The 17,647-nt window shown below is 37.0% G+C and overlaps 1 protein-coding gene across 2 annotated transcripts in view; it reads right to left on the reverse strand.

Annotated features, from left to right (window-relative positions):
- The window catches only part of SEMA3E (semaphorin 3E), a 255,930-nt gene that overhangs the window by 227,274 nt on the left and 11,009 nt on the right, over nt 1-17,647 (reverse strand). The window contains exon 1 of one of the 2 annotated variants that reach the window (XM_026504656.4): nt 14,627-15,344. The exons of the other annotated variant lie outside the window; for it this stretch is intronic. Coding sequence (XP_026360441.2) covers nt 14,627-14,741 — 115 coding nt within the window. The 5' untranslated portion in view covers nt 14,742-15,344. Of the gene's footprint in view, nt 1-14,626; nt 15,345-17,647 lie in introns of those variants that run through there. 2 annotated transcript variants of the gene reach the window in all.

Below are 17,647 nucleotides of genomic sequence, written 5' to 3' on the forward strand. Positions count from 1 at the left end.
GGCATGATGACTCTATTTTAAGCATGTGGACGTCTGACATGACGTACAACCTTATGCATTAGAGGAAAAAACTACAGCTAAAAAGTGGAAGATATAGAAAGTCAGATTCGGGATCAGGTATGCAAGTACTTTCTCCTCCTTAGAACACTCAAAAATGTAATGGACTCGCGCTGCCTCGCTGGCTCAGTCGGTAGAGCATGAGATTCTTGATCTCGTGAGTTCAAGCCCCATCTTGGATGCTGAGATTCCTTAAAATAAAAGTCTAAAAAATGGAATGGATTTAAGGAATTATCAGGTAGTGAATTACCTTTCCATGAGAGTGTACAAATTCAAAATGATAAACATATCTGACTCCCTGTCTGGATGCCATGCATGGGATTAAATCATTAAAATTCCTACCTTTGGGAAAATTCTCTGATTTGGGTAAAATTCCACTAGCTTTTTTAAACTTCAGTCTTTTTCTAAGTGTTGATTTTTATTTTGGTTGGAATAAGATATATGAAATCCTATGTGAGGGGCACCTGGGTGGCTCAGTCAGTTGAGCATCCGACTCTTGGTCATGATCTCAGAGTCATGAGATTGCACGCCGCATCAGGCTCTGTGCTCAGAGAGGAGTCTGCTTAAAATTCTCTCCCTCTGCCCCTCCCCACTATTTCATGCGTACACACACGCTCTCTCTCTCTCAAATAAATAAATCTTAAAAAAAAAAATTCTGTGTTCAACATTGGTCTTAACCACACAAGCTTACTTTCTGGTTTTCCATGTTCCGGCAGTTATTTCCTCCCTCCCTCCCTCTCTTCTTTCTCCTCCTCACCCTCTCTCCATTTTTTCTCTCCTCTCCCTTGCTCCATTCTTGCTTTCCAGTACTCTCCACTGCTCCCTCCCTCCCCCTCTCTCCTTTGACTTTCCTTTTATCCAACACTTACTTAGCATTTACAATGCATCAGGCACTCTTCTAAATGAATTCAAATGTTCTTTAATTTAATCCTTATCACAATCAGTGGCAGAGGGGCAATTTATTTTTCATCTATTTGAGTCAGAGAAAGGGTAAGTAATGTGTCCAGTATCACATTAATAAATTTGTTTCTGCAACGTTTGTTTTCCAAACGGTGCTTCAAAGTGGAAAAAATAACAGTGTGCACAATGAACCAATCTGTCCCAAGAAGCCAGGTGTAAGAGTCACAGCCAGATGAAGACAGCATTTCGGAAAAATATCATTTACCTATTTGTTTTAAAAGTTCAGCAGAAGGAAAGATTATACAAATTAAATGAAATAATAAAGTTAGGAATGGACCCACCCAAAATTATTTAGATGCCAAAGTAAGCCAATCCCAGCTGTTATTCTTTGCTCTGGCTGCCATCCTCAGAAGAGCAGCATGGGGGAGTGTGGGCAACCGGCTGCAGGAGCAGCTGGGCCTATTTGTTAAGAGGAAAAAAATAGTCAGTGAAGACAAAGGGAAATTGCCATGGCTAGCAGTGTGAATGGAAACTTGGAGTCTGGCTGGGGAACTTAGAAGTGAAATGCACCAGAGCTGGAGGCAACAAAATTGCAGTATTCCACAAGCTTCTACAAGGGCAGCATTCCCTCCAGCAGCGCCTTTGCAGGCAAGAGTTTTATTCCAAGACAGCAAAACTTACCAGTGATCGATTTTGTATACATTTCCTCATATTACCAGTATTTTTGGACATTCAGAAGTAAAGCAATATCAAGATCTGTTCTAACTATGCAGTGGGTATATATTAGCAGACTAATGGGACAAACGGTATTCTGACCTGAAGGAATATGTTCCTATTATTATATATTCACTTATAGGCATGCATATGCCTAGTAAACATAATTATATATTCCAAAACGTAACTGCATTCCACAAGATCCTAGTATTATAAAAGGCAACTAAAGTGTTTCTACTGCTTTATTTGCATGTAGTCTTTCTCATTGTTTTTAATTTCCTAATCTTTTATTTTTATTCTTGCCTAATTTTATTGATTTAAGTCTTAGAGACTTCTCTTTTTTGTTCTCCAGATATGAAAAATTCTCCTACAATCTTAAAATACATCACACTTCAGTTTGGGCATACACATTTTGGAGCAAGTAAAAAACATTTGGCAAAAAAATCTGTCATAAGCAGTGCCCAGTACGTAACTTTTATCTTATTTCTCAGAAATATAATGACAAAGATATAATTACATTCTTTTAATTATAAGCGTAATTGACTTAACTGTAATATTTTTCTTCTTCCTGTGGTTATCTAAATATTACAAGGGGATTCTGCATTGGGGAATTACTTAAAAATCAAAGCATATTAATGTGTTGAAGTTTAAACATACTAACTTCTCATAATTATGACAATATAGTAATTGATATTTTTTGGTGGCTCATAATATCCATTCTAGCATTTCATAATCCTAGCTTCTCTCTTATCTTTCTTCACTCTAGACAATTAAAAGGAAATATTTTGTGTTCCCTTATTAATAAGATGGTGCAGTTATATGGCTAACTGAGTACATCAACTAAAACGATAACATTTGACTTTGAAAAAAGATTTTTTTTCTGTTTAATTTAAATTTTAAACATGGGTGGTATGGCTATTCTAAGAATACACCATATGGTTAACTCAAGTTTAAGCAGACCCTTAAACTGTCAGCAAGCTCAATATTCTAGTACCCATTCTAAGCAATTATAAAGTATCTGTCAGATTATCATTCATCTGACCAGAAATATGTGTAACATTCATGCATTGTGATAATGTTGAACTTGAAGTTTCTTTTTCTTTTTCATAATGAAAAATAAGTCCTATCAGTTTCATCACTAATGATAGAGCTATTTCAAAAGAAACCATTTTTATTTTCCATTACTTTCCACATTTTCTTTTAAAAATGTGTTATTTTTTGCCTCGCTGAAAATGATCAAAATGATCCTATTTTCTATATATTATTTTGACAACTTTAGTTTCTAAAAATAAAATAATCAGGTGCTTTCTGTTTCCATATTTATTTACTCCTTATAGGAGAAAGGGACAGTGACAAATGTGTGCTTTCTCCTGAGTTAACTTCACTTTTAAGCTTTCTGTTTCTATCCATTAATTTCTTCTTTCATGTTAGATGTATTATATTTGAGTTTTTAGTATGGTGCTAAAAAAAAAAAACCTCAAGGATACAATGATTTCAAAATATATTGTCAATTTTTGTTAGATAAAATACTAATAAGGTACATTTTTTATTGGTTCTTTCTCAATTAACTTGGGTTGGAAAATAAACTGAAAATACCTTGCATAAGCTAACTATAATTATAAAACTTGTATACATTGTTTATTCATCTCACTATATTATTGCCTACAGCCATGCTTTTAAAATAATAAATCCACAAGACAAAGGCAATGTAGTCAAATTATTCATAAACCAACCTTTGCACAGGGATAAAGTGATAAAAAGAAAACAAATATTCTTGCTTTTGTTCATTTAGAATATTCTTCAGAAACAAAGGTGTTGAGTAAGTTATTACCCTGTTATGGTCTTGCCTTTGTTTTCTGCTTTGTTGCTGATTTCATGCACTAGCTCTTTGTCTCTTCATAGTTCATCACTCTAGAAATGAATGCGATGCTACACTGGACACTGGAGATCACGACTGAAGCAAGTGGGAAGAAAAGATGCTTGAAATGTGACATCGATCATGTAATGGCCCAGATGAATTCAAACCACCCTCTGCCAAAGCCTTAAACTGTGCCTTCCAATAATATACAGACATTTCCTGAATAATTTTAAAGCAGTTCCGGATTTTTCTTCAAAACTTTAGGAATAGAAGACCTGAAGCCAAAGTAGGGTCTAACATTTTGGAGCAGGGGCAGAAGAGTATTCTCATCCATTTTCCTGACTTGGGAATGCTCCCCCCAAGCCCTACCATCTCTTTTCGTGCCACCTATATTAGGAACCTATTTAGATGTAGCATCCAACAAAAGAATATAGATTGGTGACATTAATGTGAATAAACATAACAATTAAATTCTATACACTAAATGCAATCAATGAAATATATTAAGTACCCAAGGTACATTAGATTCTAATTCAAACAATAAAATAAATTTGTCTTCAAAATTTTCAAAATTTATCTGTGAGTTTACGTTAATCATATTACTCATGTAAAAAAAAAGAATTGCTTAAAGTCATATAGAAATGGGGGCAATTTAATTGAGCACGAACACAGAACATTTGTGATACTACTGTGTGTGGGAAAGCTATGAACATAGTAGAACACAGTAACTTAGATATCCAAGGGTAACTGTCTTTCTAGGAGGACACAGCACATTATACGCAGTGGGATGGTGGTGGGAAGGAGGCAGGAACGGTGGCAAGACAGGATTAGACATGGATGATTTGCTCCTCGCTTCTTACCCCACTCATCTCCAAGACTGTGCTCTGGTTCTTCTTCCCAACCCCATGCTTCTGTAAGTTCTTTGTGTTAACTTTCCGTATTGAAAAAAATCCTGCTCCATCATGACTTGTGTCTTCTTAAAACTAGGCCTTAAGCTTCTCAGGAATAGTGTGTGAGTAGAGGTGCTATGTATGTGTGTGTGTTAATAAACTTATTTTAGAATAGTTTTAGATTTACAGAAAAGTTGTAAAGATAATGCAGAGTTTCCATATACCTACCCCCTTTGCCCCCTATTAACAGCTTACACAGTATGGGTACACTTGCCACAATTAATAAACCAATACTGACCCATTATTACTAACTGAAACTCACACTTTATTCAGATTTCCTTATGTTTTTAACTATTATGGTTCCAGGGTCCCATCCAGAAAATGAATCACATTTACAAAACTGTGTTTTTTATTCTTAAATCCCTAGCATGACAGTCAATATCTAAAGCTTGGAAGAAGCTCAACAGAGTAGTCACAGAATAAGTGAATGGCTGAATAAATATTTCTTAAAAAGATACAGAAGCTTCTGAATCCCTGAAGGGAAAGATCAGGATATATAACAAAAAAAAAAAAAAAAAAAAAAGAAGTGGACCTCATTTCATTAGTCCAAGAAAACTTCCCCTGAGAGATGAAGGAGTTCTGGAATCTTACAAAATGCTTTTCCACAATTCACCAATATTCAATGTTTTCTCGTCTGAACTCTATGATACCTTGATGCATCACAATTTATATCATCAATGATCATTCACAACAGATATAATGTATATGTTAAATTATTACCTATATATATCTACTAAAAAAATACGTAGAGAATGGTATAATACTCATGAATTTAAGTATATTTACCAAGACCAAGGGTGTGATTTGGAAATCTGAATAAATGACCCCCTTAACCTAGGTGGTAGACCTAAAGAGGGGAAAAAACGAAAAAGGTAATGTGAAAGCAAGGCTCCCTTGAAGCATGATCACACTTCGCCCACCGAGAGTTTCTCCCGCTCCGGTGGAGTGTGCACCCAGTCACCTGCGGGGCTTGTTAAAACACAGCTTCCAAAGCACCAGAATTATTGATGCAGGAGCTCCCTGGGGAGACTAATGTTGCCAGTCTCTGACACTTTGCATAGCACCCCAGCGCTTGTTCCCTCTGGGACCCCAGTTCAGAAAAGGAACAAAAGAAAATCTCCAGTAACTTCATCTCCTCTGCAATGAAATTCAACTAAGCCTTCTGTCAGGTGAATTTTTTAGCAGTGGCTCTACCTCTTAAAAAAATTACGTAAGCCTTTATAATTTTGTCATTTTGGCCGTAACATAGAAGCCAACAACAACAGTAAAAAGTTGGGTTTTGTTTTTATTCACTAGAACTAAACACCCAGCCTTTAATTACTGGTTTTAGGAATGATCAAGTCATTTTATTCTATTCATAAGAGTCTTACCAAGAAGAGAAGAGCGAAGAGAAGAGAAGAGAAGAGAAGAGAAGAGAAGAGAAGAGAAGAGAAAAAAATAAATACTCCTTGCTCTCAAAAATCTTAGAATGTTTAAAGACAAGTCCATAAACTAGGGAATATTATAAGCCATTACAACACAATATCCATTTCCATGATACATTTAAGTTTTCTACAATAATCATATGAGATTGACAATATTCATTAGTCCCTTTACACTTGTGAGAAAAGTCAATGATTTAGCAAGAATAATACAGCAACAAACAGGATATATGCACTACAGATTCAAACCCAGGATTTTAAAATTGTGCGTCCATACTTACTCTTTCCACTAGAACATACTGTTTCCTAATCACAATTTTTAAAAGTATTTTGGAGAAATTATACACACTGGGAGGTCTCGTAAGGGAAGGAACAGAGTCCTACAATTTTAGAATTGGAAAGGATCTCAGAAATCACACGGTCCATAATAAACTCTTGGACTCAGGGTTAGGAAAAAAGCCATCAGGAGGCATGAAGAGCTATATGCAATGCTGTCAGCACAGCTCCTCTTTGGCTTCAGTTCCCCAGTGCATCTTGAGCTTTGAATTTAAAGCCCTCCTCATTGCCCATCATTTCCTGGGAGGGAATGGGTCAGAAAGGAAAACATCAGTGTCCCTAACTGACCTCTATTTTCCCCGTTTTACTCCCATTTTCTTTGCTGCTGTTCTTTTCCGGTTCTGGAGTTAGTCTGGCTACCTAACACCACCACTGAGACTGATCCTTTGGGATGCTGCTCCTCTGTTCTACCCTGTGAATAACAGCCTCTTTTTATTCTGGTTTCAATGAATTAAACTTAAAACTCAGAGAAAAGGAACCAAAATGGACTAGAAAGAGACAGGCTTACATAAAGAATATGCTAACTTACACTTAACCCAAGTTGAGCAAGAGAGTGGAGGGCAGGCATACCCACTCCTGTTGGGTACCCTAATTCCTTCCCACTCCAAGCCCCACAGCCACAAGAGTCACAAGGGCATCAGCTGCCCACTAGAAACACAGGCTAGACAAAGAGGACAAGTTGCCCAGGTGGCTAGAAAACAAATACTAAAGTTTCATATTTCATTATTTCCTAAGTCGTGAATTTTGACAAGTTTTGAATGGCAAATGAGTACAATTAAACTTTGATTTTTAATTCAAAGGTCCTGTCTTTCTATTCATTGAATTAGACAACAAAAATGAAACGAATACTGAAGATAAACTGAGGGCCAATATATATACACCATTCACTACAAACATGTTTTCATTCCACTTTTGGCCTAAGATGGGAGAGAAATAAAAATATCTCTCTGGAAAAAGAGCAGAGGAGGAGGAAATGAGGAGGGGATGTGGTGGTGACAGCAACACAGTGGGGTAATCAAAGAATGAAGTGATAAGAGAAAAAAATGGGAGGGCTGTGGTGATCGTGCAGGAAAGACAAATGCAGCAAAAGGTAGATTAAAGAAAAACACAAAACAAGAAGAACCTTGATTATAAATGTGCGAATATGGCTAACAGGTCTGGAGGATGTCCGGAGGCTCTAGTCGCTCCACTATCATGCAGTTTGGAGAGGAATGGAGAGGAATAGAGAGAAAACGCCCTAGCCTCTCTCCTAATGCATGTCTTACCAAAGGAGCCATAAATAGTTCTTCCGGATTCCTTAGTTTTCTTGGTACTCCTCACCCCACTCCCCCATCAGACTCTCCTTTTAAAAACAGGGCCCTAAATCATTTTGTTTCATTTATATAGCCAGTCAATGAGCATTACTGAACACCTACTAAGAGGTCAGAATTGCACCCCACACCAGCTATCCTACCTGTTTCTCTGCCGGAAGGTAGAACAGAAAGCTTTCTTTTGCTTTCAACACAAGCACTATATGCTAGGCTGATAGCTGCTTCTAAGACACTGCTTTGTTTAACTTTTGACAGTGTGGTCTGGTCTTAGTAATACTAGTTCTACGTGTTTTACAAAGCTGGGTCTACAGTAACCTTTCTCAGTAACTTTGGTTTATTTTGTGGCTTTGGTCAGCTATCTTCAAGGTGCCATCAGATGACGTCCCAACTTTCCTCTTTCTTTAAGTTCCAATCTTACAATTAAGGATAATTTAATTTCTTACACTATCAAAAAAAAATAATTCTACAGTGACTTACAAACATGAGAGAACCCAATATTCCTTGTTCCTTCTAATCATCTACTCAAGTAATAGCTGGATTTCATGAAAGTAAATCTTTGCCTTCAAGTAAAAAAAAAACTGTACTGATTAAGGATCCTCCCTTATTTTAAGTTCTAAGTTAATAATTAATAAAAATTTAGAACTACAAAAAAGGAACCAGGGTAGACTAGTTCTCTCTAAACTTCTGATTGATTGAATAACCTCTGAAAAGCTTCCTACGCTAAATTATTTGCCACATTAATTTGCATTGTCTCGTGTAATTCTTCCAGCATACTGCAAGTTACATATTACCCCATTTTAGAGATGAGAAAATTCATAATCAGAAAAGATAAGGACCTTAGGATTATATAGCCAGAAGCAAGATTCATATTCAGTATGCCTCATCCAAAGCCTAGAGTTTCTAGGCCAATGAAAATAGAATGTGAGAGTGTTTTGTAATTCCTGGGCCTATACTATTCTTCTGTGCGTACTGTGCCAAAGCCATGAGCTAAGTCCTTGAACAGAGAGCAATAATGGCTGAGAGTTCAATTACCAGGAATAGAAGCCCCAGAAATCAGGCAAGTCATGGATTTCTCTTTTCCTTTTCCACACTTGTAGAGGGAAGATTACCAGGGCAATAGGGCCATATAGTGAGAATACCCTGAACCAGGCATTAGTACTAATGGAGGCTGAACACTTCTTGAGTTAACCAGTTGCCTTGGCCATCACCATACATATGAAGTCAAGTCATCAATTCCACAGACATCTCTGTTCTTGAAATCAGCACATTCTTCAGAGACTAAAACACTGGATTCAAATGTGGCATTCATACATCCTTTTCATTCATAGTGCAGAAAATCTAGCCTATACAATATTCCGTCTTATCATTGTCATCCTTATGAGTACAAATAATTCTTGCCTAAGTCCAAGAAATAACTAATGACATTGATAGTTTCTCTTACGCTTCAAATGTTATTTAAAACCATGCTGCAAGAAAATCATTATTAAAATAGCCATCATCTTTCGTAGAATTTATATAATATTCCCAAGTGTCAGATGCTGTGCTCAAAGACAATGACCAACATTTAGCCCTGCGTATTGAAACTAAGAAAATAATCTAAATCTTCACCCTGTACCTTTTGGAAAATGTTTTAATGGTATGATTTCATTTTTGTTTTGTTTTCAATTCTCTGAGACTGACCTTACAAGACTACTTTACACTGCGGTGGCCATGGATAAAGGGGCATGCATGCATGCAAAGTGCCATTTTTGGATTCCTGCAGACTAAATTCCTCTACTAAACCACAGAAGAGTTTTACACACAAAGATAAAGGAGTAAATCTTCGTACGCTCTCCCGCTAAGAACTCCCAACGATGATTCTAGTAGATATCTTTGAAGAAATAAAACTGACTCTGCAGACTGATAGCAGTAATTTCCACTAGCAGGGACCAATTTGATGTTTGGTTCGTTATTATGTGGTCATAGAACTGAGGCCACCAAGTTGATCTCATCTCAGAGAGACCCCCTCTATGAAATCACCTCAGGCTACATGACAAATCTGACATGGTCGGCAAAGTAACTATAGGGCAACAAATTTTTGAAAGAATATTACACTGTGACAACATGACTACTGCATATATTTAATAGTCAAGAACGAGTATTGCAGTATTGTTTCTACCTTATGGACAGGACACTCTCCTCATAAGACTTTTAAGAAATGGTTTTACGCAACTAAATTATCCTTGCAGTCTAAAATTGGCCCAGTTCATTTATAAATTCCATTTACTGTTTTTGCTAGCTCTGACCTCCCATCACCCTATCGCTATATTAAAAGACAACAGTTTTCACACTGTAACACCCAAAATCCAGATAAGGACTAAATAATTCATATTCACTCAGGGACTTCATATATCCATATGCACTTCCGTGACACTTGGGCAATATTTGTCCATAACAAATATAAAAGTACGAAGAACAGATCATCTAACCTCCTTACACAGACTTCCTCTACAGACAGTATATTCTGCGTAAACTACACTCAACAAAACATACTGCAATTCCTTTCATCTTACCCAGTGTTTTTAATTTAATATAAACTATTTCTTAATAAATCCATCACTTAATTCTAACTGATTCTCCCTGATGGAGATCTGGCATGAAGATTTGTGTTTCCTCCTGGGTCCTATTTAACTACTTTCTTCATGAATCATGCCTTATGACCAGTTTTTATTTATTAATCACAGAAAGATGTGTGACTAATGTCACTACTGATAATACCTAGTTACTGGCTGAGCTATGAGCTGGGTCAAGAAAAACTGGCTTGGTCACTGCCCTTTTTTTTATTTGCTCTGGGTATGAAATGAATACCACAGCTTCCAGGATGATCACTTTAAAAAAACTTCAGCTTTTACTGTGCTCTTCTAGAATTCTCTCTCAATTTTCTTCCATATAAATTGGAAAAAAAAATCTGAAGGTTGTGGTATAAAGTGAATATGTATGATTAATTGATACACTACACATACTATTAAAGCAAAACTATTGACCATGAATCTTGGAAAAATACACAGATGATCCAATCATCTTCTAAATTATTATAACTAAAATCCAAAGGTCTAGAAGATGGGATTTGGAGTGAATGCCACCTATCAGGATAAATCATACATTGTATGCTAATTAAGACCAACTTCTTCTGTCTTTTATATTAACATTATCCTAGCATTTATTGATATCCAAACTCATGCCATTCCTAAAGATTTTTCTCTTTAGGACAAGTTTCCTTCTAACCTTCTTAATTTATATCAGTCTACAGGAAACATTAATAACATAACTTTTAGGTTATAAAGTACCTTCACAGCTTTGTTGTTTCATTTGATTCTCTCAAAAACTCAGGAAGATACACAGGGAAAGCACCGTTACTATCCCTATTTTCAAATTAAGAAAACTGAGGCACAGACAATTATCATTAGTATAAGCTGAAGGACTAGAGCTGAAGTAGAGACCTCTGGCTGTACATCCTGAAATCTCTGAACTATGACAAATCTGTTCTTAAGTGGTTATAGCTAAATATAGATAGACTAATTAATACTCTTTATCCCAATTTCATATGTATAGATATATATTCCATGCTCAATTCTATATTCATAAGGTCAACACATTTTAGGAGTGATCTTCTGCCATATTCATGCCTTTACTTTCTATCTCTTCACGAGACATCCTCTGATTACACAGCCACTCTCTTTGGCTTCTGTGATTGTCATTCTTTACTGGGTCTTTGATTACCTACCCCATCTGCCAAACTTCCTTGATTGAATTTCTGGGGTTTTCCATGTACATTGGGATTTCTTCTTTGACACGGGGCTTGGCTCATTTGTTTTTTCTTCTTTGAGCTCCATTATCAAGAGGGTTATTTTTGCCTTCCCTGTAACCTCATTAATGCAGGATGGTGAGAGATAAGGAGAGAACAGACATCAACAGAGAGAAGTGGCTGAATCTAGTAGGACTCTACTCCCTTTCTTCTTTCTCTCCTTCACTTCTGTCATGAGGATCAAAGCTATTTTTCAAGGAAATCCTTGGGTAGAATATTATAAATTTGAATTAGTAGAATATTATAAATTTGAATTAATCACACCAGTGATATCCTCTTTAGGGTACTGGCTATAAAACTGGCTGTAATTCTTAACCTTGCATAAACCCTTAAATATTTGCCTGGTGCTGTTAATGTCAACTCAAACCTTGACTGAAAAGTCCTGCAAAGCAGGACAGCACCTTGCTATATTTTTGTTAGCCCAATTTATCTTATACCTATAAAATACATTGAAAGGATATTCATTGCCTCAACAAGAGTAAATATCTCATAGCTTTATCCACTAGGCTTGCTCTCAGCATCTTTGCTTAACATTGGAATGGAGTGGATATTCAGTAAGAGGGAGGAATCAGTATTATCCCACTGCAGGTGGAGGGTAGTGGGAAATAAGCAAGAAGATGCTCTGTATCTGATACCAACTTTCTACCTTGTCTTCCCTCCTCTGCCTTTTTTTTCCCTTTTAGCTCTACCCGTCTCTCCTCCTGTTTTTAGAACATGCTACTTCCAGAAATAGAGAAGGATGGAGGAGAGAGCAAAAAGACATGTCATGGGAATTTTCATATAATTTAGCTCCAAGTTTGTATATGACACTGAAACTTTTGCCTCCTTTTTGGGAAGAGACTCTAGACTTGTGGTCTCAAGTGCCTGATATCCTGATAATGGGGGAGACTACCTCCAGGGAGCCCTACTGGATTTATCTGCTGAGGGTTGGGCAGCAGTCCAGAGTCCATTATTTATATCCAGTGCTCCTAATTTTGAAGGACCATGTACTCATGCATATCAATCAACTAGTGACCCATTACTAAAATGTGACCATGTCTGGTATCACTGAAGATAGCAAAAGATTATACTCTGAAATCCCACCCCCGTAGTTTTTGGATACCCCTGAAATGTCCACTGAATTCCAGAGGGTACCGAGTAAGTGGGGGCAGCTTTTAGTGGCCTGAGGGGGCTGCACATGCCTCTGTGGCAGTCCTGTGCTTTCGCGGAGGAGGCATTTGCGCTTCAGGTATATCTCTGGTGTGATCGCTCAGCTGATTTCGCTAGCTAGCTAAATTGCACAAGTGAGAACATTCTATTTTCAGGTAACTATAGACTGTCTTTGTATAAAAGCACAACAGTGAGCATTTCAGTCAGTGCCATCAAATGAAAAGGTTAAGAAAAACCAAAGGGAAATTTGGTGGTAGTTTTCAGTCCAGTGTACACATAGATACTAGCAATTCTATTCCCACATTATGTAACACAACCTATAAAATCAATTACAGTTATTCCTTTGATTAAGAGAGGTGCAATGAAAAAAAAAGAGGGATGTAATGAAGATAAGTCTGATAACAGTATTATGTATAACATTTAGACGCATGAGAGAGTTTTGGTATGCTCTGACCAAATTACAAGCTAATGAAACACTAAAAGGAGATACCTTTGAAAATACCCTAATATTGAACTACTGAAAACAAGTACCCTAATAAGGAGGTATAAAAGGCTAATACCAGGTGTAATAGAATGGTAGCTTGCCAAAACTGGCAGCTTATCCTCTTGTCTACATAAGAAAAACAATCCATTTATTATGTTCTTTTTCTGACATCTTTCTTTGTCCATAATTCATCGCACCAAATTTTTACATTTTGATATATTTGACAAAGCTTCTTAGAAATATACATTTTGATACATACCATTATACATCTTTCCAATTCAAATAATCGGTGCTTATGCTAGGTACTCTATTTTAAATTCTTTTCAAATTTAGTGTCACTGTGTCTCTTAAACTTACGTTATCTACTGGAGAGTGCTACAGGCAATCTATTTAAATGAAGAAAGTATTCATAGATTTTTAACTGTTCTAAAAATGAGAAATTTCTATAGTCAAAATCAACTGATGATTGTCCACTAAAAACAAAAAAAGATCAATCATGTCTTATACAATTGAGGCTTCCTGTTTTGTTTCTCCCTCTGGTAAATATTACACCTATGCTTTAAAAATACAGGTTTCTGTTCTTTCTACAATGGGGACATTTTTAAAGCTCACACACAATTGAAAAATGGTTCTTATGGAATTCTTGTTATTGCAACTGTTACCTGTCTCAATGATTAGTGATAATAAATACCTCTTTCTGAAAAATGTATTCCAAATTACTTTTAGGTCAGCAGTCACTTTCTCTCGACAAGTGGGTTTTGTTTGTTTGTTTATAGGAAGAATCACCAAACCTATTCATGACTGGCTTTTACTGGTCCTGATGCAAAAGCTATCTTTTGATAATTTATTTATGACCAAATGCTCCTTTCCAAGACATAGCTGCAGAATAAAATATTTAAGCACTTTCTGTTAGATCTTCAGGGAAGCAATATGAATTTACATTAAAAGAATAGATGTTAGTGAATAGTATCGTAACACTCTAATCAACATAAATCAGTTTATAAGGACTGCTAATAAACTGAATATTTTTTCACCAGACATAAAAGAAATTCTAATAATCAGTTCGACTAAAAAGCTCATTTATAGCATTCGTTAGTCATTTTAATTACATGGTGAGGACTGTTATCCCGGGTAAGAAAGCATTTTGCTTCTTTCCCCCTCCTCTCATCCCCATTATGGACAACACAAAACCAAATCAATTGCAAGTCTATTTCTAAAGCCCCTCTCCCACTTCCTTGCTTCCCAAAATGCATAAATCGGTATTCAAATACCTACTGCTAACTTGGTGGATTCAGCCCCTCAAGGCTATTTACAACCTGCTTCCTGCCCTCTTCTGTTGTGTCTGCTAGAGTGAACTTCTCATTAATACAACCTAATATTTACAAGACAAAAATGACATCTCTAAGTTGGCATGCGATTTTGCACTATTTTCAGGTGTGGTAAGTACTGACATGCTAATTAGAGGTACTTAGAATCTTAGGTCAGTTTTGCAATAATTTTTCAGCTGCATTTTAAGGGTGTGTGAAGATCAAAGATCTGTGTTAAAGGACTTTAATTTCTTTTTTTTTTTTTTTCAACAAAAGGATCTAAAAAGGTGACCTACCTTTATGTGACAGACGCAAGCGGGGGTGAGTGGTATCAGCCGTGTGCCCTCCTATCCACAGCTCCAGTAAGTAACCCCACAGGAGCCAGGTGACAAGGTTCGCAGCCGATGCCATGCTGCCGTGCTCACGGGGCACCCCTCGATCCTCACTTTAAGGCGGGTCTGAGTTTTACTTAGGACTCCCCTCCAGGGGCAGCGCGTGAGAGGCTTTGTCAGCAATCGAATGTGTTGTCATCAGAAAGCACAGTCCCAAAGTGCCATTTGTCAGGCTGTATTTGGATACGGAAAACCTTTCTTCCCTGAGGGCAGTTGTTTATAAGCCGGGAGCAAGAGGACATTCCAAGGAGTGAGTCTTCAGAGCCATGTCCTGTCCAGAGCTCTCTTCAGCAACTATGCGGGGAGACTCAGGAGGAAACTGTATTTTTTTTAAGTCACTTCTGCAAGCGCTTCATTCAGAAAAAATCCCCGGAGCACACGCACTGCTTTCCCGGTGGAGCTATTCTCTTCTGGCTCCCTGAAGCCTCTCCGAAGTCAGTCTCTTGCACTGACCTGCCAAACAGCTAGTTTTAATTCACCTTTCACCTTGCTAATTAAAAACAAGAAGTGCCATTCCCTCTAGGAGTTGCAGGATCCACCCAGCAGGGATGCCGTTCTGTCAGCGAGCTGTGTTTACAGGGAAAGTTCAGGCAGGGTTGAGCTGTTTCTAGGAAGTGTTTCTGGTCCACGTGCCCTGCTCCCACCCGCCCTCCCAGTATTACTGGCCCCACGTCACTCAGCGCAGGAGAGACAAGTCCATGCTTTGATGGGGAAGGGCGATCAGGAGGGAGAATGATCTATATAATAGGTTGATTATTGAAGTATATACAACAGAAGAGGATGGAGCATCAGGAAGGGCTTTTAAATGCTCACTCGCCAAGATTAACCCTTGAATAAATGCAAATCCATTTTAAATAATCTATTTGCCACCATCCAGCACCCAAATTAATTTTTTTCAGTTTCCACTGAAATTGTGGGGTTTTTTCCACATATATGGCTTTTTAAAATTGATTCCATCTTATAAATGTTATTTTCAACTCTCAGAAGGAAAGTATGTTTCAAGAGCTTGAAAAAAAAAAGTCACCTGTGAATGTTTCATAAATGTTTAATACTAAAAAATTTTTTTACCTAGGCAAATTCTTCAATTTAAAGCAAATCCTTCTCTCTCTCTCTCTCTCTTTTTTAAAGCAAGTCATAATTTCAGCCCAAGTTTAAGAATACATTTTGAAGTAATTTTCTCCTAGGTAAGGTACCTGTGGAAAAGTTGAGGTTCTCTATCGGACGGATCCCAGGAAAGCAGGTATTAGAAGACTCAGGATGTGAAATTCTCCTGCTATGCACTTTCAGAGTTTATTTTCCAAGACACTGTGTGTGTGTAAATAAGCTTAACGTAACAGGTCAACTTTACAATCTACTTTCAATCAATCTCAAAAACTAAACCAAACACTCTGTAGCTGTTGGCATGGAAATGAATGTCACTATTTTAAGATACCAATAAACTTGAATAGGTACGTGATTTGATAGTCAAGAGTTAAACAGTAAACCAGTGATTTCAGCTATAACTTTTCTTATTGTTTTTAAATGGTACTGTTAAGGGCACTTCTTGAGAATTATGTGTTTAAAATTGTATGATTATAACAAAAAGATAACACAGGTTACCCTGATATTTTGCATTATATATAAGCAAATGTAGAGCCAGGCATTATCTACCCATTTTCCTAAGCATGATATGTTCTATTATAAGCAGAGTATATTTTAGTAAAATGTAAATGTCACTGGATATTATAAATAATTAGATTTCCAAGGTCGACAAAAGATAACAAACTCTAAACATTATTTAACAGTAGAGCAACATGAAGTATTTAGAGACTTTTAACCTGGGGTGGTCTCTGTAGGCGCTTGCATATTTTAAAAGCCAGTCTGATGAGCTACAGACCTAAAGGTTGCTCTAAGTGTGAGATAATGCACCTTTGGAATCCTCCTTTGCTCTCTTCCAGAATTGAAGTAACTAGAAAGTAAATAGCAGCTTTTATATGTGTTATCTAGTGGTAGGTTCCAGGAAGCGTAAATGTAGGGCATATAACTTTTATTACAAATATACGGCTAGGCTCATACATCTGCCAATTCCACTTAAGATTGTGCACTGCCTGTTCTAACTCTGTTATGGACCGGAGGCCATGTAAGACATTGCAACCATTTCATTAGGATACAAAACCCATACCATTAATGTCAATGAGACAATAAATGTTATGGATGTCAGCTACCTTCCTCTCTGGTCTATGATCTAAAGATGATGCCAAAAGAAAAAAAAAAACAAAAAACAAAATTATTAAAAATATTATTCCAGAACTAACCAGAGCCACAGCTGCCCCGTGTGGTTTTAGCCACTATCGACGGAATGAAGAGTCTCTGAGACCAAATCAGTCATTAGCATCATAAAACAAGAAGAACCTTCAGGAGCAGGGTCACCATATAATTTATCATCCAAACAAGACATGTTTTAAGAGTAGAAGAGTCTCCTATTAATAACCACATACAAACCAAGAACATTATAGACAAATCAGGACATTATGACACGTTACCCTTCATGGGAGAGATTTCTAGGTACCCTTGGGAAACATGGAAATAGAAAAAAAAAAAAAGTTAACAAAAACTGACCTGCCACCAATGTTGAATGAATAGCTTCAGTGTACTGAAGAGCTTTGGGACTAGCAACAGTATCTATTGGTATCATTATATTTGATTTGAGAGGAGCAAAACTGCCAGTTTGAACAGCAGTAGGCAACATGGAAAACTAGATAAGAAGGGAAATGGCAATTTTTTTTTTTTTAAGATTTATTTTAGAGAGAGAAAGAGAGAGCACATTAGTCGGGGGATGGGCAGAGGGAGAGAATCTTCCAGCAGACTCCCCACTGATCTACAAGCCCAACACAGGGCTCGATCTCACCACCCATGAAATCATGACCTGAGCCAAAACAAAGAGTC

This window comes from Ursus arctos, unplaced genomic scaffold, assembly GCF_023065955.2.
Source record: "Ursus arctos isolate Adak ecotype North America unplaced genomic scaffold, UrsArc2.0 scaffold_3, whole genome shotgun sequence".
Taxonomy (NCBI): domain Eukaryota; kingdom Metazoa; phylum Chordata; class Mammalia; order Carnivora; family Ursidae; genus Ursus; species Ursus arctos.